Genomic DNA, 24009 nt, shown 5'->3' with positions numbered 1-24009 from the left:
TATTCGCATGAAGATCATTTGAGATATAGCGGTAAATAGGCAAGCTTTCACCTTTGATTCCCTTATCTTCTTTTCCTTCTGTAATTTGATTTGTGCTATAGTAGGATTTGCTGGAAGCGGAAGACTTCGTAATCCTCTTCTATTGCTTCCTAAAGATCCAAGACCTCCAAATAAGTCTCCATACGAACTGCCCACATTTGATAATTGTCTCCCTCGAAAACTGGTGGTGCAACAGCGGAAAAACTGGATTCTCCTCCCATATTGATCTCACAGATCCCTTAAGAAGATAGCTCTGATACCAATTGTTAGTCAAAGAGGGAATGATTGAATAGTTGAGGAGAAGATTGAATTATGAAGAGCAAGAATGCTCTATATATATATATAAAGAGAATACAAAAAGATATTTAGAAAATCTACCTAAACAATCGGCATAAAATCGGGTAACAAACCAGTAAACAAATCAAAAACTAAATCAAATCAAAATTATATCAAATTAAAACAAAATCTAACTCCAACGATTTAATCTGATACAACAATCTAAACAAATACGTGATCTTTAACAAAAATAAACAAAGAAAGAAAATAGAGTGCAGATGTCAAGTATATCTGCTAGGATTGGTGTTACGTACTTCAAAAATATTTCTTCCTTTACAACAAGATTACGAATAAATGATGTCGAAATTTAATATGTTTTGTTCTACTATGAATGCTTGGGTTCTTTGTCATCGAGATAGTTGCTTTGTTATCACAAAATATCTCTATTGCTCTTTTTTGCTTTTGTTGTAGATCAACTAACACTCTTCTTAACCAAATGACTTGACAAGCTTTTGGATCTGCTGCAATATATTTTGCTTATGAAGTGGACAACGCCACTGTTACTTATTTTTTGGATCTCCAAGTGATAACTCCTGATCCTAGAGTGAAAATATTGGTTGAAATACTCCGTTTACTATCCACTGATCTTGCTCAATCACTATCCGTGAACCCATATAATTTGAAATCAGAAGATTTAGAATAACATGTTCCATACTCCATGGTTTTGGCTGCATACATAAAGGCTCATTTTGCTGCTCCACAACAAACTTTTGAGGTAGTTATTTAAGTTTGGAAATAACACCAATAGGAAATGCAACGTCCTATTGTGCATTAAGTAAATCAACCCGCCAACCAAGCTTCTAAACCATCTAATATCTGTCTTTTGTACTCCATCTTCATGTTATAATTTTCTCATTAATATTCGTGGGTGTGGTTGTAGGATTACAATTAAGCATACTAAATTTACTCATAATATCATTGACAACTTTCTTTTGGAAAATAAAAATTTCATCTTGAACTTGATATACTTCAATACCAAGAAATGGATTAAACCCATATTTGAAGAACTAGAATAAATGATATTGTCAACAAAGAGACAAATAATGATGAAATCACTTTTACCTTTCCTCTTCACATGCAAACTAGACTCATTCTCATTTTTCTTGTAACATTTTCCTTCAAAATACCCATCAATCTTGCTACACCAAGCTCGAGGGGCGTGCTTTAATCCTTATAATGTCTTTCTCAACTTGTATATTTTTGTGCTACATAGATCTCTTCTTGTAAATCTCCAATAAGAAATGCAGACTTGACATCAAACAGATAAAGATGTCACCGCAATTCTATCGCTGATGCTCGAACAGTTCTTACAATTTCTAAGTGAGCTACTAGAAAAAAAAAGTTTCTTCAAAACCTACACCTTGTTGTTGCGCATACCCTTTAACCACAAGATAGGCCTTATGCTTTTTTATGCTTTCATTTTGTTCAAGAACACATTTTCAAGTTAATTGAAATTTTTTTCATTTGGTAAATCAATCATCTCTCATGTTTCATCTTTCTCAATTGTTTACCTCTCTTTTATCATGGTTTTCTATCACTCTTATTTTTTAGTTGATTCTTCATAATTTATTAGTTGATTCTTCATAATTTATAGGATTTGAAACATTAATAGCAAATTTAAAAGATGCATATACGTTAGTGAAAGATTTATACGTCCTTAGCAGTGTCTTGTCTTAAAATTCTTCAAGAGAAAAGTTGTTTTCTTGCGGTGATGAAGTTGATAAATTTGTCAAATTTTGTGTTGTATTAGAGGTACTAGAAGATGCATAGGGGTTGACTATTGTATCTTGCTGCACTGATTCTTTACTCTAATTGTAACTTACATTTTCATCAAATATTACATCCTTTAAACTAAATCTTTTCATTAGGAGGGCAATACAATTTATATGCTTTTGATTGAGTATAATAATCAAAGAAAATGCATTTTTCAGATTTTTCATCAAACTTTGGATGAACTTGAAGATTTATCAAAGAAAAAACTACACAACCAAAGACTTGTAAATGACTTATAGATGGTTTCCTTCGTGCTTCATAAGAAGTTCGATTTAATAGATAGATACATATCGCTAAAGCTTCTACCCGAAATTGGTTTCTAAGTCCCCTTGCTTGTAAAGTTCTTACCATCTCCACAACAGTTCCATTTCATCCAGCGATTCACCATTTTGTTATGGAGTGTAAGGAGATGTTGATTCTCTTTGGTTGTCTTTTCCTGCACAACAAATCGACTTCTTTAGACATGAACTGCACACATCTATTTGTGCGAACAACTTTAATGTGGAAGCCAGTTTAATTCTCCGCCATAGCTTTAAAATTTTAGAACTTCTCCAAGGTTTCTGACTTGTGTCGTAGGGAGTAAACTCAACTCATGCAACTATAGTCATCAATAAATAGTAAAAAAAATAAATATTTCTACATACAGATTTTGTTTGAATCGGCCCACATAAATAAATAGTAAAAAAAATAAATATTTCTACATACAGATTTTGTTTGAATTGGCCCACATAAATAAATAGTAAAAAAAATAAATATTTCAACATACGGATTTTGTTTGAATTGGCCCACATAAATAACATGAATGAATTTTAGACAATTTGAAGCTTGTTTAGACTTTCTAATGTACTTGCCTAGGTGCATGAAAGTGATGCATGCTTGGAGGGTTTTGTGGGTTTTGTGTACATGCCTATAAGGTTTTACATTTCACTATAATCAACTTAGTTAAAGTGATGAGTGTGTTAAATTGCATCTCTTAATGGGAGGAATAGAGTCACTTACTAGATGTTTGCTACAAAAGTCATAGGATACTTCAAATAGAATTTTGTTTGGGCATAAATTTTTCTCATTCATTTGTTGTTTTGCAAGCATGTTTAATATAAAATAATGGCGGGTTTTACACTTCAAAAGATTTTCGTAATGTGCATGTAAGAACAGTCATAATCTAATCATGTATTAGAAGTTGGACGTTACAGTTTTAAATTTATTATATGCTATTTTTTCTCTCATAAATTTACTAAACAAACCATCATTAAACAATATATAATATTTATTGTTGATATGAATGATTCTATGTAGAATTGATGAATAAAGATGAGACACGATCCTTGGTCTCTTGATCTTCCACAGTGTGTCCATCTCTATGTTGGTAAACTGTGTGAGAAATTCTAGCGACATTTAAAGCAATTTCAATGAAATCTCTAGAGATGAATGGAGAATAATTCAACATTTGAATTTCATTCAATTTCTTCCACGACTCGATAATTAAATCCTTTATATATCTTCGTGCTTCATGTTCAGAGGCACCTGTGTCATTCATGTAACATTGGAGAGACTTAGCAACTTCGCCTCTCTCTGCTTCTTCCTGTGAATTAGAAAATTTTCAATATTAGTGTTATCGGTCTAGATGTTCAAAAATTAGGAAATTAATTGCATGAAGAATTTTATTTTAAAAGAAATACCGATGATGATGCTAAGTCATTGGTAAGACGAAAGATCATAGATGAATGTCGAAGAATATCAAGATAGTGTTCCAAGTATTCCAAATCCCCTTTCATTATTAAGTCTGTAGCAAAGACGTAAGCATGAACGAGAAGAAGAGATCCCGAAACTGAAATCCATGCATTATCTAAATACTCTTCAAATGTTGGCTTATAATTGGTGTAGTTCCATCTTGCCTCTATCAAGAACGTTTTGCATAAATCTATCCACTACAACATTTTAAATGTCGAAGGAGTTAGGGTTTCATAAAATTATCTTAGCGAGAAAAAATTTCGATTAGCATAAAATTAAACCGAATGAAAAAATATTTACCATTTTTCTTAAATATTGAATGACATTGACCCCATGATTTTTAACAGCATCGAAGGTCATATCGTTGATTGTGTTATGGAGAGCAAAAAAACATATCTTCATGTAGTTAGGCAATGAATCAATTGCGGCAACATCCCATCTGAAAGTATCAACATATAATCATTTGTTAAATAATACCTTCTTTTATTAATTATGACAACTTTGAACACAAATGGTTTGTCTTTGTAAAACTTTTTTCATGTTTTTTTTTCTTTTATAATTTGGTTCGATTTAATGGGTAGAAGTTACCTCTCGACAACATCGGTGAAGAGTTCAAGTTCATTCAAAGTTCCATGCACGTCATAAACATCGTCAATTATTGTTACTAATGAAGCAATTTTTGTGGACATTCTTCTAAGATAGCCGAGATGAGGTTTGCATCCCATTCCCACCGACCAAAAGAAATTTGTCACCAATCGATCCCTTGCAAAATCGAGTTTTTGTCCGAGCTCAGTATTCTTCCACCACCTTCATATATACCAAATAAAGTAATACACTATATTAGGGTCATTGTTAAAAAAAAATTAGGTGAAAAATAGTATAAATATAACTTAAAAAGTTCTCTGTGGAAAGACTTGATAGATTATATTTTCTTTTAAAAATAACCCTTTCAAGTTGATAATTAAACTTATTACCTAGAGGCATATTTCAGATCATCTTGATGTGTGGATTGGACAATATTGAAGTCTAATGTGGCTAAATCTAACAACACGGGATTTAGTTCGGGTTTTCTTCGATATAAATTGATGAACCATCTAACCTCCAATCTTGGCATTCTCCAATGAAGTGGGAGCTCGAGAGCATGCCTTACCATAGTACAAACTATTTCATCACCACTCGATTTAAGGTATTTTGATAGATGTTGGATGGAAAAATGTCTCGCTTCATCCAAAAAGCCTTCACCTTCGATTGCTAAAAATGAAGCTTCGTATAAGGATAATATTCCCTTAGCTTTCTCTTCGGAAATACTATTAGAACTTTCTAACTCATTATTAAACTTCTCGAAGACCTCTACATATAATCAAAGAGAAACATTATTTAAGAGAACCAGATATAAAAAAAATAAAAAAATAAAAAAAAATCAACGAAATGGAATTTGAAAAAGAATTGAGTTACCTTGGGGGATATAATAGCCATGTTGCCTTAAAATCCTAAAATGAAGAGCGGTGGCATATAAGTTGTTGTTCCACTCTAAATCCTTTCCATTTCGGAACTTTTCATTCATATTCTCCAAGATTTGATTTATTTCTATTTGGAAGTGATATGACAATCCCAACCGTTGTAGTTCATCGACTAGCTCCAATTGTCTCAAACTATCTCCCTCCAATAATAATTCTTTGTTCAACATCATTTTCACTCTTCTTTTTAACATATCTCTTCTATTTAAACTTTTCTCTCCCTGAAAATGACTTTGTTGTGAGTTTAGGTGAAAAACAATTCGAGAAAATATATTCATAATATACAAACTAAATTATATCGACACATTACCGTGAATTCACTCGTTAGCGATTCAACAAACTCATGCTTCCAAATAGAAGGTTGGTAATTTGCAGACCGCCGAACAACGGAAGTACTATAAACTTTTGTATCGACAGTCGATCGCTTATTCATTTGGAAAGATCCGTAAAAGTTATGACGAGAGGAAAGATTTCGTGGAGAGGTAAGAGTAGAGACGAGGAACGGAAGAGGAAGATGGAGAAGACCCATTGTCATATTGTGAGCAAACAAATGTCTCTCAATTGCTTTATAACATAAAAGTGAAAGAAGTGTGTTGCTATTATCTCTCCCAGTTCCTTTTATGAATTAATATTCTGATTTTGAAATAAATAGAAGGAGAAAAACGTGTAGATATTATCTCCAATCAATGATCCATAAAAGTTTACAACAAAATGAAGTCGTGGCACTAATTCTCCTCCTCCATACTCTCCACCGCATAAACCTTATCATTAGTTAACGGCCACGTGTCATGATTTTGGAATATTAATTTTTGTGGAAGTAGCTTGCATTTAAAATATTTCATAAACGAATACCTTAGACTTAAACTGAACTAATTTAAGGCTACTAAAAAGATATGAGTACGAATATTCTTGATTTTATGGCTTCCATCGCGACACTGTTATTCGTACACGGGTTTCTTACTTTTACTTGAAAAATAAGAGTAGCATGCTTGAGTATGGTAAAAAATACTTAATAAGTAACTTCGGTCAGGAAAATGTAAACACATGCTATATGGTGGGATATATCATTTTAAAACTTTATGTCATGCCTTAGGCTACTGTCCGTTCAAGGTTGGATGTGTAGTACTTCTCTACATACAACCCACGCATGCACACATGAGCCCACCAGACAGGCTCACGTATCTCATTAGAACCATTTACCACATGCTCAAAGTCATCTCTCTTCTATGATATACACTTCTTTGTTATATTTTTTAAAAATAATATTCTGGGTAGAAACAAATAATATTTGCATTATAAACTTATTCCATGGAGTACTTTCATTCTCGAATTAGTCATTAATATTAGTTTGTTGTTCATTTTATTTCTCACTAGCCTCGAGTTGAATTTGTCTTCCATCTAACGCAAGTGAGTGCAGGTCTTTCAAAATTAACCTTGTCATAATCATTATCTCCTTTCTCTTTGCATCGATGTCACCTTCATCCATCGTAATATTGTTGACAGGGCAAACAAGGTCAACTACGACTAGTTCATTATATCAATGGGCATTACTTTGTCCATTACTACTTTCTCTTTGTTCTTGTCAGCATTTTAGTCTTGCTCAAAATTTTCATAATCAAAGTGGGTGAAATCAACATAGTCTTCAATGAATCGCCGTTAGAATTTTTCACACACTTGTTATTGCTTGTCGTAACAAAACCGATGGCCATAAGGAACACAAGAATTTTTTTTTTTTTATAGGTCCTACTTTCAAGAGTCGGTTAATGGTTTTTGGGATGGTTGTCAACATATTTATAATAATTTAATAATTTTTTCATAAATTTTTAGCATCTACCATAGTGAACCACACTCTTTGAGCATGTATCTATCATAATGACCCATGTGGCTTTGAGCATGTGTGAGAAATTTTTTTTTTTTTTTTTTTTACAACATTCTATGGATTGTTAAAAATGATTCTATGGATTCTTCCATACTTTAAAAAATAAATTAGATTTTTACCAAAAAAAGAAAGAGACTATGTTACGAAATTAGGTGAGAATTTGAAGTTGGCATTAGAAAAAGAAGTTTATGCTTTTATGGTAGAAGTCAAGTTGTTGATGTTCTTGTTCGAAGAACAGTTTGTTGAAGAGTACAATTTCATGGATTTTGGATTTTAATCAGCGCATGTGATCAAGATACCCATTGCTTTAACTAAGAGTATATAAATAAACATGAACCACACCTTAAGGAAAGTGATCTTGAAGATAGGTTGATTAAGAAAGACTTAAAAGAATTGAAAGTTATTATCTATATAAAAAGTTACATTTTTTTTTTTCGGTATCTTAATCTTAAGAATTTCAAAGTTAAAAATGTTGTGTTTTGAGTCATTTATGTTGGGGGATCTCCGAACTATTTTTCTAGGAAACACGTGAACAAGAACAAAAAATCCTGAAAGAACTTTCGTGTCAGATTGTAAGATAGTTTTCACTTTTATATGAGAGGAGTAAGTAACGTGACCATTTTGTAGGAGAATATCGTGACTTTTTTGTGTCGATTTTAGATTCCAAATCATGAATATGAATAATTACAATAGGTTTGGTTTTATTTGCAAGGGGGAGACAGAAGGTAAGAACAATGCTTTCCATAATGATATTAACTAAAAACATGTCATATATCAATGATTATGTACTCTTTTTTTAGATTGACATGTTCATTATGAACATCAAAAAAATCTTAGACTGTATTTTGCTTGATTCTGAAATCCTTAAGCAGACCTTTAAGCCATAAACCTCGTTTAATGTCCTTTGAAAGAGCTATGAATTCAGCTTCAATTGTTAATAAAGCTATAAGTTATTGTAGCGTAGCTTCCCAATTCAATATATTCTCTTCACAGTGGTCTTTTTTTAGGAATCACGAACATTCACAATGGTATTATATTGTAAGGGTTCAAGTTCACCGCTAGTAGATACTGTCCTCTTTTGACTTTTCCTTTTGAGTTTTCCCTCAAAGTTTTTAAAATGGTGTCTATGAATAATGTTTTGTTCTCCTCTCAAACCAACGTGAGATCTCACAATTCATCCTCCTTTTGAGCCTAGCATCCTCGTTCCCTTGTCCAATATATGTGGGACCCCCCAATCCACCCCTTCAGAGCCAGCGTCCTTGCTGGCACACTACCTCGTGTCCACCCTCCTTTAGGGTTCAATCTACTTGGTGGGTGTCAGGGTTTGATACCATTTGTAACAGCCCCAAGCCCACCGCTCTTTGGGCAAGAGCCCAAGCCCACCACTAGAAAATATTTTCCTCATTGGGCTTTCCCTTCCGAGCTTCCCTTGAGGTTTTTAAAACCTGTCTTCAAGAGAGGTTTTGACATCCTTATAAAAAATGTTTCATTCTCTTCCCCAATCATGTTTCGACATCCTTATAAAAAATATTTCATTCTCCTCCCTAACAAATGTGGGGTCTCACAGATATTGTCTACTTTGAGTACAAGCTCTCGTGGTTTTACTTTTGATTTCCATAAAAGTCCTCATACAATTTGAGATGTGTTGGAAAAGTCGAATTCATCTTAATTAGCCAATAATGTGAGACTACTCTCAAAATTCTCAACAGCCTCCCGTCTAAATATCCTACATAATCTAAATCCACGCAAGGATTGAGTTTGTTTGTACATGAGTCTAGCATCCTCTGACGAAGTTACATACGTTAGCATCCACTTACTTCCGAGTGCCTTTTTTTAGGGTTAGTCGTATGTCAACGAACAAAACTAGTAGCATAAGACATATCAAGGAAGGTCATAAAGGATTGAGTTCATAAGTCTAAAAGGATTGGTACAGCTTTTACTCACTCAAGAGATTGACAGATTTTATAATTGGCTTTTAACCCCACAAATAGTTTATCTTCATCAATGTTATTTTAAGAGGAAGATTTGGAACAACTTCCGTAAAGGAAAGGAATGTTGAAACCCACTAGAACAAAGATTTTTTTATTTGGAACAATTTTTGTGTTGGGATATTCGGAAGGTCAAAGCTTTCTATTAAGATTTTGGTCGTTTTATGTAAATCACAAAATTCTCGGTCCACACTTAAAAGTCGTTTGATGCGACTTAATCCTACAACTTCGGGGTAAGGAAAGGAGAAAATTAGATGAAAGAATCGGGAGCTGAAAAACTCTTGATTGTTCTACTCAATAAGGTTGACTTTTTCTTAAAATTTGAACCCATAACGTAATATCTTTGATGGACAAATTCTTTCTCGATACTCAATCCTTTAGTTTTAGGAAAAGAAACCTACAACTCTGTATAAAGAATCAAAAGGAGTATAGGTATAAAAATCTCTAAATCGAGAGGAAGAATAACATAAATTCTTAAAGATGGCAGGTGAGTGAGACCTCTTCCTCGATCATTAACTATTTGTATAATGAACTAAAATTTGTGAAGGTTGAACGTAGAGCTTTATGGATGATCAATCTACAAGTTCAAGGAAGCAAACCAACTTGAAATAGTAATTGAAACATGCTGTCGAGTTCTATTTTTAGAGGTAAATGACCACTGTCGCATGTCAACCCCTTGACTAGAGGTTGAAGATGATGATGTGACCGATTTAATTGAACCGACCACCCTTTGAATTTTTTTGGATCACCTTTTATTTTAACCTTTTAATTGGCTCTTATAAAATTTTCTTTGATTCCTTGTTCTGTACTTATTGTAGAACCTCACAATTTTTTTTCCTTGAAAAATTTTGAGTTTGGAAAGCTCAAGAAACGGAGTCCACTAACATGTTCAAATATGTAGGTTACCATCTTAAACTTTCCTTAAAAAATACTTGCGCGAAACCATCTTGTATGGCTTTAAAACCTTGAATATGAACTTGTATAATATAAATGTTCATGTTTGGAGACTTGAATAAAAATTTATGAACTCCAATTAATTCATTTTACCCTATATGTCAATATGAACCCGAGCTTGATTGGTTTATTTGTTTCGGCTAAGCATGATATGAGATGATTGGATATATTACTCTAACTATAATTAAGGTCTGTATGCTAAACCTTCGTATTTGCACGTCTAATTTCTTGCTAGCATGTCTAAACTTAGTTGATTCTTGATACAAGATTTGTATCACTTAAGTTGTTTTAAGCTAGAATAAGATTGTAGAATGCATGCTAGACTCAAAGTAGAAGATAATGAATTTGCATGAATCATTAGAAGTCCATAAGCGATCGAGCTAAGTACCACATAGCATAAGAACGTCTTAGACTTTACTATTCTTAGATTAGTACCAAGATTATAACCAAGGTTGCTCATTGATTTTTTATAAACTAGTCCACATGATGGACAAGAGACCAAATTGGTACTTATTAGATGGCAGGCATGAGGATCACTCTTCCTAAAACTTGGCATGACATTACGAACCCATTTAGGGTTCACCACCTATACCTTTGTGACAGAAATCCAATAATGATGCCTCTAAAAGTGTAATGCCCTTTATAGACCATTAGTGTTGGAATTAGAATGGGGACGTACCTCAATAGAAGTGTTCAAAAAATTCGATGACCTGAAATACTCTACTAATTCAACCAAATTTGTATGATTTGGGTTGGGTTGGGTCTAAATAAATCAAAATTTTATGAATTTGGTTGGTTCATGAGTTTTCCTTACACTAGATTGGATCCAACAAAATAAACTCCAATTTTGTTGATTTTAAAATATAAATTCTTGTTTAAGATAAAATTATATATACATATATTTATCTATATTTATTTAATTTTTTTTTGTTGATTTTAAAATATAAATTCTTGTTTAAGATAAAATTATATATACATATATTTATCTATATTTATTTAATTTTATAATTATTTTTTATTATTTATTCTTCAACAACTCTGGATGGGTATTCACACTTGACATGTGGTGTACTTGGATTGGTGCTCTCGACCTCTTGATCCTAGGTTTGAACCATGCCTCAGTAAGTTTTCGTACTCCTTCATGCAGCATACTCCTTCAAGTCTCATGTGCAACACGTTTATCCTTGGTTCCTTCGCCAAAATTATAGAGTTTTAATCTAGTTTTCAAAAAATTTAGTCTTGGAACGAAAACTCATAAACTCATAACTCTTGGTGATCACCGGAACTCTGTCCTCCAATCCTAATGTACAAAAAAATAAGGCATTTAAAATTATAAGTACACATATTTTTTCATTAAATCAAAATAGAGTTTTTATACACAAAGTTTAGGCACAAAATGAAGAAAATTTGGAAGCTAAGTGGTTGATTTATGCAAAATATGAAAACATGTAATGAGTACAAAGATTCAGTTGCCTACTTTTAGATACTTAATTGTATAAAGCCTCTTCTTAAGTAACCAAGGATCTAACATATGACTTGGCTTGGCTCATGGCATATGGTCAACTTGGTAGCTACCCGTAAAGTGTTCTAGATTACTCCCATGAAAGACCGATGTGGTCACATGGTTGGTGCAAAACATGATCATGACATCCTGCTAATAAGAAATGACAGCAATCTCATCAAGGTGAGAGAAACATGAGGTTTATCATAATATCCTGCTCTTAAGACATTGTGCAGGTCATCCCTCTTAGAAAAAGAATCATGGTCTAATAATGCACTGCGTGGCAGGAGGTCATGGTCACTTCGGGTTCAGTGGCATAATGCCTAGCATACTTGAGTTATCGTAAGTTTATGGCATGAGTAAAGGCATGTATGGTTATAGGGTATTGTTCTTAGTGTATAGTTCATTAATAGCCCCCACGTATACTTAAACCTTATAACGTACCTATTCAGCACATGTATAGCCTTAAAAGTAAACTAAGCATTTTCATGGTTATATTCGTGCCGTAAGTACTTGGAGTATCATATAAGGAAGTCTTACGGATAGCATGACCAAAGGGAGTACTTAGGTTCTTAAAATCCGTCTTAGTTAATAGGGGCAATATGGTATTTTTTCCTCCTAAATCATGGTTTGAGCCTCAATCATGGCCCAATGGTCATGAAAATTTACTACTCTATTAAAACATTATAATTTAGAGTCATGTATAAAGTTTCATCTCGTTCGGAGGTCATTAAGGTCGTGAACCATAGGTAAATTACCTTAGAGTTATTATGGTCACTTTGCGCTATTACTCAGTTTAGCTTCTTCACCATGTTCAATGACCACTAAATTTCATATAAAACCTTAATATATCATAATATGCTTGAATTAAAATTTTATTAGAAGCAGAGTTTATTTAGTGGGTTATTTTAACGTTACTTGATTTTCTAGCAAAACACTCGGTAAAGGTTCTTAACTTATTTGTCCCATAATCCTTTAACTCAAGGTTTATTTCAAATTCCAAATTATTCCTAGAAATATTTGGTACAAAAAGATAGAATTGGCTACTTACCTTTTGATCAATGTTTGGGGCCTTGGTTCTTGAGCTTCTAACATCCGAATTATTCCAAATTTTCTTTGGCAGGCTCGCTAGAATATCTAGTTTCTAGAACTTTTGAAAATTATATGAGAATTGATCTAGGAGGGATTTAATTTGATGAAAAATTAGGGAGGGTCTATTTTGGGCTACCGTAGCCAGTTTTATTGAACCAACCACGTCATGGTCTTCTTCCTCCAACAGGGAAAGAAGATGTCTTTGTCGTTAGTGTCACCATCTAAACATCAAGCTCAACAACTTCATGCTGTACATTTTTTCCTCTCGCCTTCCTCATGAAAGTTAATGGTGGTACATCAAGGAAGAGTTAGAGACAAGTTTCTTACCTTGAGGTGACGGTAACGTGTTATATAACCTCACAAAATTGACGAAAAACATGATTCTTTGTTGGAGTAAACCAAAAACCACATTTGATTGGTTAGGGCATTTGAGATATTCTTAGGCCACGATTATTTTTTCACTCTTTATACTTTCCTCAAGTTCAAGAATTCAAGAAATAGTTTTAGATGAATGAACTGATGTGATCGTGGCTAATTTTGGGGTCAAAGTCTTGGCCTGCAAGTCGACCAAAGCACAGAACGTCGATCCTTTTGGGTAGTTCAACCTATACCTTACTAGGCTTCGTGTCCTTCATGAAAAATGATTGTTTCATTCCGTTAAAGCTTAAGTAATGCTCAAATTTTAACAAGAATGACTAAAAGTAAGGATTTAAATTTTACCCTAAAAACTTACTCGAATACGTTTTTCTTCAATTCAGTATTCCTGAGCTCAACTCCCTTCACCGTTTTTTGCAAAAATTATTCTTTTATGGTGCAAAAACCACATTGGATAGGCCTTATTTGACAAATTTACGTGTAGCCTCCGATTAAATTTTTCAAGTTTTCTTCAAGCTTTATCAATAGCGGTCGTATTGAGCATTTGGGTTAGAGGTACTTTGGACGCTTGCCTTCACCAAGTTGTGGGCAATCCTGCGTAGAAGGTGGAGAAATAAGTTCGAAGAGAATTGATGAATCACATGACTCCTAAATTTAAAAGAAATTCAAGAAAAGAAAACTCAAAAACGAAAATGCTGGAACTCTTAATTGAGGACTTGGTGTCGCTTGATTCGTGTTCCAAATGGTTGCCCATACTTCATAGTTCATAGAGGGAGTTTCCATCGACCTTAAAGCCTCAAGAACTACCATGAATTTGAAATTAAATTTTCTAGATATTTCACTGAAAAAAACATTCTCCGACGAGAGGCTTAGAGACATCGATTTGAATTACAGTTTTTGGATTCAATGAGTTGTGTGTCTTCTAGAGGCTGTCCAATTTTGAAAAAGATCCAATGTTTGATTTTGAGATTTCATGGATTTTGTTGAGACAATCATCGTAGTGAATGTGATTTTTTTAAGCAGTGGCATAATAGTAAATATTTCAAACTCTAGGGACATTTTTGTAATTTTTCATTTTTAAAATTTATTATTATTATTTTTCTAAAAAGTCCAAAACTTTTCTATATATAAATATATATATATATATATATATATATATATATTTGTCATTTTTCCCTTGTTGGGTATGTACGTATCCATTATCTATAAGAAATTAAAAATCTGGTACATGTACAAATTGGAAAACGATACTTTTGCCCTATTTTCCTTAATTTTTGTTTTTCAATTACTTTTTAAAATTCATACAACTTATTTAAATTTTATTTGAGTCTTTGAGATTGTTTCAAAATCCTTTCGAGTATAAAAATCTAAATCTATAACCTAAAACTTCAAGAAACTAAAATCGAGATTAAAAGTTTGAAATTCTTACCTCTTATTCCATTAAAATTTTGCCTCAAAGACTTCAATTTTCTTCTAAGTCAAAGCTTTAAAAAAAAAAAAATTGGGTAATTAATTTTTGTTGGGCTCGGGAGTTACTAATGAAAGGAATGAAATGAGCTAGCTAGATTGTAAGAAATGAAATGAGCTCAAAGAGGAGCTAGATTATTAGAAATAAGTAAGCTATGAATTGAGCTAACTATGAGAAATAATAAACTCTTACGAGCTAGATTCAAGAATCGATGTGCTTTAATGAACTAGATTGACCCATAATTTCAATTTTTTGAGAAATTTATGACTTATCCACGTGGCTTTAGATATGAAATAAGATTTATGAATAATATAAGCTGAATGATGGACAATTAAGAGCCGGTAAATAGGTTATTTATTGAGTATTTTTATATTCACCCCTATTACTTTACTTTTTTTTTTTAATATTTTTTTATGGAACTTGAGGTGTGTGGACGAGACGAGTGTGCACAAGTTGTAAAGATGTGGTCTAAGGGTATGCATATCCAAAGCATTTATGAAGGTTGATGAATAAAGATAATACATTCTATAATAAAATTATTTGTTGTCTATGATTCTAAGCAGGCTTGATGAATAAAGTTAATACACGATCCTTGGTTTCATGGTCTTCAATGGTGTGCCCATCTCTATGTTGGTAGACTGTTTGAGATATTCTAGCGAGATTTAAAGCAATTTCAATGAAATCTTTAGAGATGAATGGTGAAGAATTCAAAGTTTGAATTTCATTCATTTTCTTCCACGACCCAATAATCAACTCCTTTATATATCTCCGCGCTTCATGTTCGGAGGCACCTGTGTCATTCATGTAACATTGGATGGATGTAATGACTTCACCTCTTTCTGCTTCATCCTATGGTTTAAAAAACTTCATTGTTAATATTATTGGTTCGCATCTTTGAAAATTAAGGAACTAATAGCATACAAGAATACTTAAAGAAATACCGTTGATGAAGCTAAGTCATTGGTAAGGCGAAAGATCATGGATGAATGTCGAATTATATCAGGATAGTCTACCAAGAATTCCAAAGTCTCTTTCATTATTGAGTTTGTGGCAAAGATGTAAGCATGAACGAGAATAAGAGATCCCGAGACTGAGATCCATGCATTGTCTAAATACTCTTGGAATGTTGGTTTATAATTGGTGTAGTACCACTTTGCCTCTATCAAGAAAGCTTTGCATAAATCTATCCACTATAAGATTTTAAATGTAAAAAAGAGTTAAGATTTAATAAGAATATATTTGTCCAATAAAAAAAAAAATTGGATTAACATAAAATTAAATCGAATAGAAAATATTTACCATTTTTCTTAAATATTGAATGACATTTATTCCATGATTCTTAACTGCATTGAACGTCATATCATTGATTGTATTGTGAAGAGCAATAAAACATATTTTCATGTAGGTAGGCAATGAATCGATCGCACCAATATCCCATCTGAAAGTATCAAATGCAAGATTAATTTGGTAGAAAAAATGAAACTTTGAACCCATATGGTTTGCCTTTATAAAATTACCTCTCGACAGTATTGGTAAAGAGTTTGAGTTCGTCCAAAGTTCCATGCACATCATAAATATCGTCAATTATTGTTATAAATGAACCAATTTTTGTACACATTCTTCTAAGATATCCAAGATGGGGTTCGCATCCCATTCCCACGGACCAAAAGAAATTTGCCATCAATCTATCCCTTGCAAAGTCGAGTTTTTGTCCGAGCTCAATGCTCTTCCACCACCTTCATACATACCAAAATAACCATTACAATATATTAGATTCAACGTTTAAGAAAGAATTAGGAGACACACCAATAAAAAAAATATAGATATATATATATATATATATCAAATATACCTAGAGGCATATTTCAGGTCATCTTGATGTGTGGATTGGACAATATTGAAGTCTAACGCGGCCAAGTCCAACAACACGAGGTTTGTTTCGGGTTTTCTTTGATACACATCAATGAACCATCTAGCCTCCAATCTTGGCATTCTCCAATGAAGTGGGAGCTCTAGAGCATGCCTTATCATTGTACAAATTATTTCATTACCACTTGATTTAAGGTACTTTGATAGATGCTCGATGGCAAAACGTCTCACATCATCCAAAAAGCTTTCACCTTCCATTGCTAAGAAGGAAGCTTCGTATAAGGATAACATTCTCTTAGCTTTCTCTTCACAAATACTATTAAAACTTTCAAACTCATCCTTGAACTTTTTGAAGACCTCTGCGTTTAATCGATACAAAAAAAAATATTATTTGACAAAACCAAATATAAAAAGAGGAAAAAAAACAACAAAATTGAGTTTTAAAATGAAATGGGTTACCTTGAGGGATGTAATAGCCATGTTGCCTTAAAATCCTAAAATGAAGAGACGTGGCATATAAGTCGTTGTTCCACTCTAAATCCTTTCGGTTCTGGAACTTTTCATTCATATTCTCTAATATTTGATTTATTTCTATTTGAAAGTGATATGACAATCCCAACCTTTGTAGTTGGTCGACTAGCTCCAATTGTCTTAAACTATCTCCATTCAATAATAATTCTCTGTTGAGCATCATTTTCACCGTACTTTTTAGAATATCTCTTCTATTTAAACTCTTCTCTTCCTGAAATTAAATAAGGAATTTGTTGTGGGTAAATAAGTGAAAAATAGTTTGAGAAAAGATATTGATAAAATAAAAAATAAATTAGCCCAACACATTACCGTGAATTCACTCGTTAACGAGTCAACAAATTCATGCTTCCAAATAGAAGGTTTGTAATTTGCCGTTTTCCGATCAACAACATTTTCGTAAGCTTTTCTATCCAACGTCGATACCCTAAGAATTTGGAAAAAAAAAGCATAGAAGTTAGAATGAGAAGAAGGATTATGTTTGGACATGAAAGGAAAGAGGAGGAAAATGAAGAAGGCACATTGTCATATATATGTGCCAAACAAATCTCTCCCAATTCCTTTATGACTCAATAGTTTGTTGGTGTGCAAGGTGAAAGAAGTGTATTCCTTTTATACATTAAATTTCTCATTTTTAAACGTGAGATCTTCCAAATAAATAAATAAATATTCGGTAACTCAAAAAACTCGACCAATCTAATCCAATCTATACAATTTGAGTTAAACTCTAAATTGATTCAAAAAACTCGACCAATCTAATCCAATCTATACAATTTGAGTTAAACTCTAAATTGATTCATTTGTTAGGTTAAAATTAGATTGAGTTGAGCTGAATCAACTCTAGTTTATTATTAATTTTTAAAAAAATGTTTTTTTCAACGTACGATATAATTATATATGCATATATTTATTTAATTTTGTAATTTTTTTATTATTTATTTGACTCTTAAAAATGAATTTATGTTAATTAAATATTTGAAACTACATTTTATTTTTATTAAAAAAATAAAATTTAATACTCTTACTATAGAAACAATTAAAAAGGAAAAAAACGTGTCAGTTTAAAGTTATTAGAATCACATTCATGTTTTCGGCATCACCCAACGAATGGCCATAAAAAAAATTTATTTTTTATTTTTTAAAAAAGTTATAATAAAATGGCAACTAAAACATGTCCAAATTCTTCTGCCCATTCTCCATCACATAAACCATTAAATTTATTTGAATGTAATAAAATAATAAGCATTTAAATTTATTTGAGACGTACAAAATATTTATTTATTAATTTAAGTATATATTGTGATTTTATATATATATATATATATATATATATATAATTATTCTATAAATATTTCATATTCGGATACTCACAAATTATCACACGTTTAACATTTGAATATATTATGGAGATACTTTGAATGTTTTTATTTTCTTTGAAGCCTACAAAGACTCCTCAAAATATTGATGAGGAAAAATGGAATGTTAGAATTGTTAGAATGAATTGATTAGTGGAGGAGACACTAAATATCGTGCTATAAAGAATTTGTAACGACTCTAGATTTTTACTTATCCAAAGTCGTTATCGTTATCATAGCGTAATCATTTTTATGCGAAAATAAACATTTAGACTTTATCATAAAACATAAATTTCATCTTAAAACACTGTCACGTCATGTAATAGCCCAAAAAATAAAAATAAATAAACAAATCAAAATAATATACGTCAAAATAATAATAATAATAATCAATAAATAAATAATTAAAAATGATTACTTAAAAAAATAAATAAATAAAACTTACCCACATCTCTTCACTAACCTCTCTGTCCCAAAAACATATAAGAAACGGGAATAAACAATATATCAAAAACTAGAAAACAAAACATTGTCCTAATCTAACCTAAGGCTATAAAATAAAATGAAATGCAACTACCCTAACACCGATTCCGTGGTTTTAGTAGCGCATGACTTCAGTATTTTAAGAAATACTCAGTAAGTGACCTCACTATTGAAGTCGTGAAATGCAGACACATGCAACACACTGAGACCTATCATTTAAAACAACATAGCATGACCTTGAGCTTTTTCTAGCTCGGACACAGTTGGATGTTAAGTACTTCCCCACACACAACCCACACATGAACCCACTAGGTAGACTTGTATACATACCCTAGGTATGGCTTCATCAGACTAAATGCACTGACGTGTCACCGGACACCACAGAAAGAAAGACTCGCATGATATCATGGCAAACATTAATATCAAAGGTACACGTCTATACTAACATAACATAACAGGGAAGTATCTTGATGCACGTGAATAATGCATGAGGTCCTTATACTCCATCAATCACGCCATAATAAATGATGCAAGACAATCTCCATTCTTTCATAACATATTAAATCTTGCAATCAAGCAAGCGCACATCATTCTTATACATCATTTCATACATAACATAGCTTAAAAAACATGGCACATGGAGGTTGTGCATCATAGATTTCCTTATTTCAAAACATATCATGACATGTCATAGCATATCGTTACATAACATGACATTTTATCTATACCATAATGTAAGACCCCACATCGGTTGGAGAGGAGAGCGAAACACCCTTTATAAGGGTGTGGAAACCTTTTTCTAGCATACGCATTTTAAAAACCTTGAGGGTAAGCCCGAAAGGGAATGCCAAAAGAGGACAAAATATCTGCTAGCGGTGGGCTTGGGCCATTACAAAAGGTATCAGAGACAGACACTGGGCAATGTGCCATCAAAGAGGTTGTTCCCCGAAAGGGGGGTAGACACGAGGCGGTGTGCCAATAAGGACGTTGGGGCCTCGAAGGGGAGTGGATTTGGTGGGGGTCTCACATCGATTGAAGAAAGGAACGAGTGTCAGTGAGAACGTTGGGCCCTGAAAATGGGTGGATAGTAAGATCCCACATTGGTCGGGGAGGATAACGAAATACCTTTTACAAGGGTGTGGAAACCTTTCCCTAACAAACACATTTTAAAAACCTTGAACGTAAGCCCAAAAAGGACTATATCTACTAGCAATAGGCTTGGGCCATTACACATGATATTATTTGGCATATCATATAGCGTAATATAACATAATATCACATATCAAAACATATCACAACATGACACGTACAGGGATCACTGAGCATGTCATCATACATAAAGCAATTCTTCCAACCAAACTGATAGCGGTGGGCTTGGGCCGTTACACATAATATTATATTCCAACGACAACTACTTTCTTCCTAATATTAATACCCAGTTAAACATAATACCCTCAACTGAATGACTTGAACACTTACTACTAACAGATGATTTGCCTGAGAGGCAAAAAAACTTTAGGGGGGGGGGGGAGAAAAATGATATTTAACATTTTTTTTGTAAAGAGTTAGACGTTTAGTGGGTAAGTGAGTACTTTTTATTTTTTTTATTTTTTTTTATTTTAGTGGTTAATAGAAAAATATACAATAAAAAATAAATAAATAACCCTATAAATAGCAAAATGGTTATAAGTTGTAGAATTTTGATTACTCAAACAAAATTCGGAACAAAGGTGATGGAAATGGGGATCGAAGGCAGGCTCTTTAGTAGAGAAGAGGATAGGCGTTAAGGCGAATCGAGTCTGTGTGAGGAGGGATACCCCATGTAACACCGAGGTCCCCATTTAACACTACGGAGTAAGATTAAAAGTAATTTGAAAGATTCAAGGAATATATTCAAACAATGAATTTTTGGATTTTAAAGACCTTTGAAGAAGTATTGGAAATGAAAATATAAGCAAAAATGACTATCGTTTTTCCAATTTCTAAAGAAATTTCTGGATTTTTGATTCCTTGTCGAGAGGGAAAAATATGGATCTTAAAAAAATAATAATAAAAAAATATTATGAAAGTGGCAAATTATCAAATTACCCCTAAAGATATGAATAATTACGAAACTATCCTTCTTGAAAGAATCAGAGGATCAAAGTCCACCCAATCTCAAGTTGTCAATATTGGTTTGTTGTTCTTTTTATTTCTCATTAGTCTCAAGTTGGATTTGTGCTTCATGCTTCATCTAATGCAGCTGAGAGCAAGTCTAATCTTTATTTTCTTCCTCTCTGGCATCGTTATCACCTTCATCCCTTATAAAATTGTTGATAGGGTAAATAAGATTAACTACGACTAGCTCATTCTATCAACCGATCAATGATTATGTACTCTTTTTTTTAGATTGGTTAGAGGGTTTGATTAACACCTTCATTATGAACACCAAAAAGGTTGGGAGACAAAATTGAGCCAATGTCCTTTTTTTTTTTTGTGGTCCAAGCCAATGTCCTTTTTATGCCGTCCACCTTGTTTGACAAGAGAACCACACATGTATTTATTGTTCTCTATCGTACAGTTGTACACGATTTCTCTTCTTCGTTATTTGCATAGTATTATGTTTTAATTAAACGTTTTATTTTTAAGACTTCAATTTTACCTTGTGAATAAATAAGCTCGACTTGTTTAAAACGGAATATTAAACATGATATTGGAATCATGGAATGTGGTAGTCATGCATTGAAAAATTTGTTAAAATTCACCAATCTCCACTGTGGTATGATATTATCCACTTTGAGCACAAGCTCTCAAGATTTTACTTTTAGTTTCTCGAAAAGGCCTCATACAGTTGGAGATGTTGTTCCTTACTTATATACTCGTGATTTTTCTCTTAGCCAATGTAGGACTACTTTCCTCAATAATCCGCAACCATCCTATCCTAGAACAAAAAACACCATAGAGTTTCCCCTAATACCTCCTTCTCTGGAGCTCTCGAATAACCTCCCCTTAATCGAGACTCAACTCCTCTTCTGGAACCCTCGAACAAAGTATAACATTTGTTCGATGCTTAAGTCACCTTTGACTACACCTTCGTGACCCACAACTTTTTTTTTTCGACACTTGAGGATTTTATTGACATGGCTAAATTAAAGACATGACTCTGATAAAATATTAAGAATCACGAACTCCATAATAGTATGATAATGTTCACTTTGAGCATTAATTATTATGACTTTACTTTTAGTTTCCCCAAAACGACTCACTAGAAACGGTGTTCCTTACTTATAAACCATGATTTTGCTCTTAATTAGCTAATAACGTGGGACTACTCTCAATAATCTGAATCCATATAACCATATAATTAGTCGTAAGATGATTGAATTTGTTTGTCTAGCATAATTGGAAGCAATTAGATACCTTAGAATCCACTTAGTTGCTTCAGAGTGCCTTCTTCTAGGGTTCATCATCTGTGGACGAACAAAACTAGTAGCAAGAGATTGACACAGAATTTACATTTGTCATTTTGAATCTTGGCAATATAAAAGTAAGTAATAGATAATTATAAGAGATCAAAGTGATACTATAACATAGCTAAAACACAATATGTTTTTCCAGCCAAATGTTGCTAAGGGAACTTAGCTCATGACAGTGAAAAGAAATTTAAAAGAAACCTGAGTACAAAAATGAAAACATAAATGAAATGCTTTATGATTTTGTTGTAGATCAACTAACACTCTTTTAACTAAATGGCTTGACACGCTCTTGGATCTGTTGCAATATATTTTGCATATGAAGTTGACAACGCCATTGTTGCTTACTTTTTTGATCTCCAGGTGATAACTCCCGATCCTAGAGTGAAAATATTGGCTGAAATACTCCGTTTACCATCTATTGATCTTGTCCAATCACTATCCGTAAACCCATATAATTTGAAATCAGAAGATTTAGAATGCCAAGTTTCATACTCCATGGTTTTGGCTGCATAAAGTAAGGCCATTTTGCTGCTCCATAATGAACTTTTGAGGCTGTTATTTAAGTTTGGAAATAACACCCCTAGGAAATGCAACGTCGGATTGTGCATTAAGTAAATCAATCCGCCAGCCAAGCTTCTAAACCATCTAGTATCTGTCATTTGTATCCTATCTTCATGTTGTAATTTTCTCATTAATATTTGTGGGTGTGGTTGTAGGCTTACAATTAAGCGTGCTAAGTTTACTCATAATATCTTTCACAAGTTTCTTTTGGGAAATAAAAATTTCATCTGAAACTTGATATGCTTCAATACCAAGAAAATAATGGATTAAACCCATATTTGACATCTCAAATTCACTCACCACTTGAGACGTAATTTATCTAAAAGATAGTTAGAAGAGCTAGAATAAATGATATTGTCAATAAAGAGGCAAATAATGATGAAACCACTTTTACCTTTCCTCTTCACATGCAAACTAGACTCATTCTCAATTCTCACTTTTCATGTAACATTTTTCTTCAAAATACCCATCAATCTTGCTACACCAAGCTCGAGGGACTTGCTTTAATCCTTATAATGTCTTTCTCAACTTGTATATTTTTGTTTATTTATCTTTCTTTATAAATCCTCTGTTTGTGCTACATATATCTCTTCTTGTAAATCTCCATTAAGAAATGTAGACTTGACAACAAACAGATAAAGAGGTCATCGCAATTCTGTTGCTGATGCTCGAACAGTTCTTACAATTTCTAAGTGAACTACTCGAAAAAAAAAGTTTCTTCAAAATCTACACCTTGTTGTTGCACGTACCCTTTAACCACAAAATAAGCCTTATGCTTTTTTATACTTTCATTTGGTTCAAATTTTGTCTGGAACACATTTTCAAGTTAATTGCAATTTTTTTTTTTTCATTTGGTAAATCAATCATCTCAATTGTCTAAATCTCTGTTATTATGGTTTTCTACCACTCTTGTTTTTAGTTGCTTCTTCGTAATTTATAAGGTTTGAAACATTAATAGCAAATTTACGAGATGCATATATGTTAGTTAAAGATTTATACGTCCTTAGCGGTGTCTTGTCTGAAAATTCTTCAAGAGAATAGTTTTTTTTTTTTTTTTTTTTTTTTTTTTTTTTTTTTTTTTTTTTTTTTTTTTTTTTTTTTTTTT

At 32.6% G+C, this 24009-nt stretch overlaps 2 protein-coding genes across 2 annotated transcripts; both read right to left on the bottom strand.

The window, feature by feature from the left end:
• Positions 1–3436: 3436 nt before the first annotated feature.
• Positions 3437–5980, bottom strand: LOC111434918 (terpene synthase 10-like). The gene is made up of 7 exons (XM_023072245.1): positions 5707–5980; positions 5335–5617; positions 4854–5229; positions 4468–4686; positions 4180–4318; positions 3828–4076; positions 3437–3730 (listed from the first exon to the last, which is right to left on the bottom strand). The coding sequence occupies exons 1-7, from the start codon at positions 5929–5931 to the stop codon at positions 3437–3439; spliced, it is 1785 nt and encodes a 594-aa protein (XP_022928013.1). The 5' UTR covers positions 5932–5980.
• Positions 5981–15208: 9228 nt separating this feature from the next.
• On the bottom strand, positions 15209–22867 carry LOC111434917 (terpene synthase 10-like). Its single transcript, XM_023072244.1, has 8 exons — positions 22689–22867; positions 17363–17477; positions 16982–17264; positions 16506–16881; positions 16171–16389; positions 15953–16091; positions 15595–15843; positions 15209–15502 (listed from the first exon to the last, which is right to left on the bottom strand). The coding sequence occupies exons 1-8, from the start codon at positions 22865–22867 to the stop codon at positions 15209–15211; spliced, it is 1854 nt and encodes a 617-aa protein (XP_022928012.1).
• Between the last annotated feature and the right edge of the window lie 1142 nt (positions 22868–24009).

This window comes from Cucurbita moschata, unplaced genomic scaffold (genome assembly GCF_002738365.1).
Source record: "Cucurbita moschata cultivar Rifu unplaced genomic scaffold, Cmos_1.0 Cmo_Scf00047, whole genome shotgun sequence".
NCBI classification, from domain to species: Eukaryota; Viridiplantae; Streptophyta; class Magnoliopsida; order Cucurbitales; family Cucurbitaceae; genus Cucurbita; species Cucurbita moschata.
The sequence above is the reverse complement of the archived record's forward strand: the minus strand, read 5'-3'. Positions and strand labels throughout refer to the sequence as shown.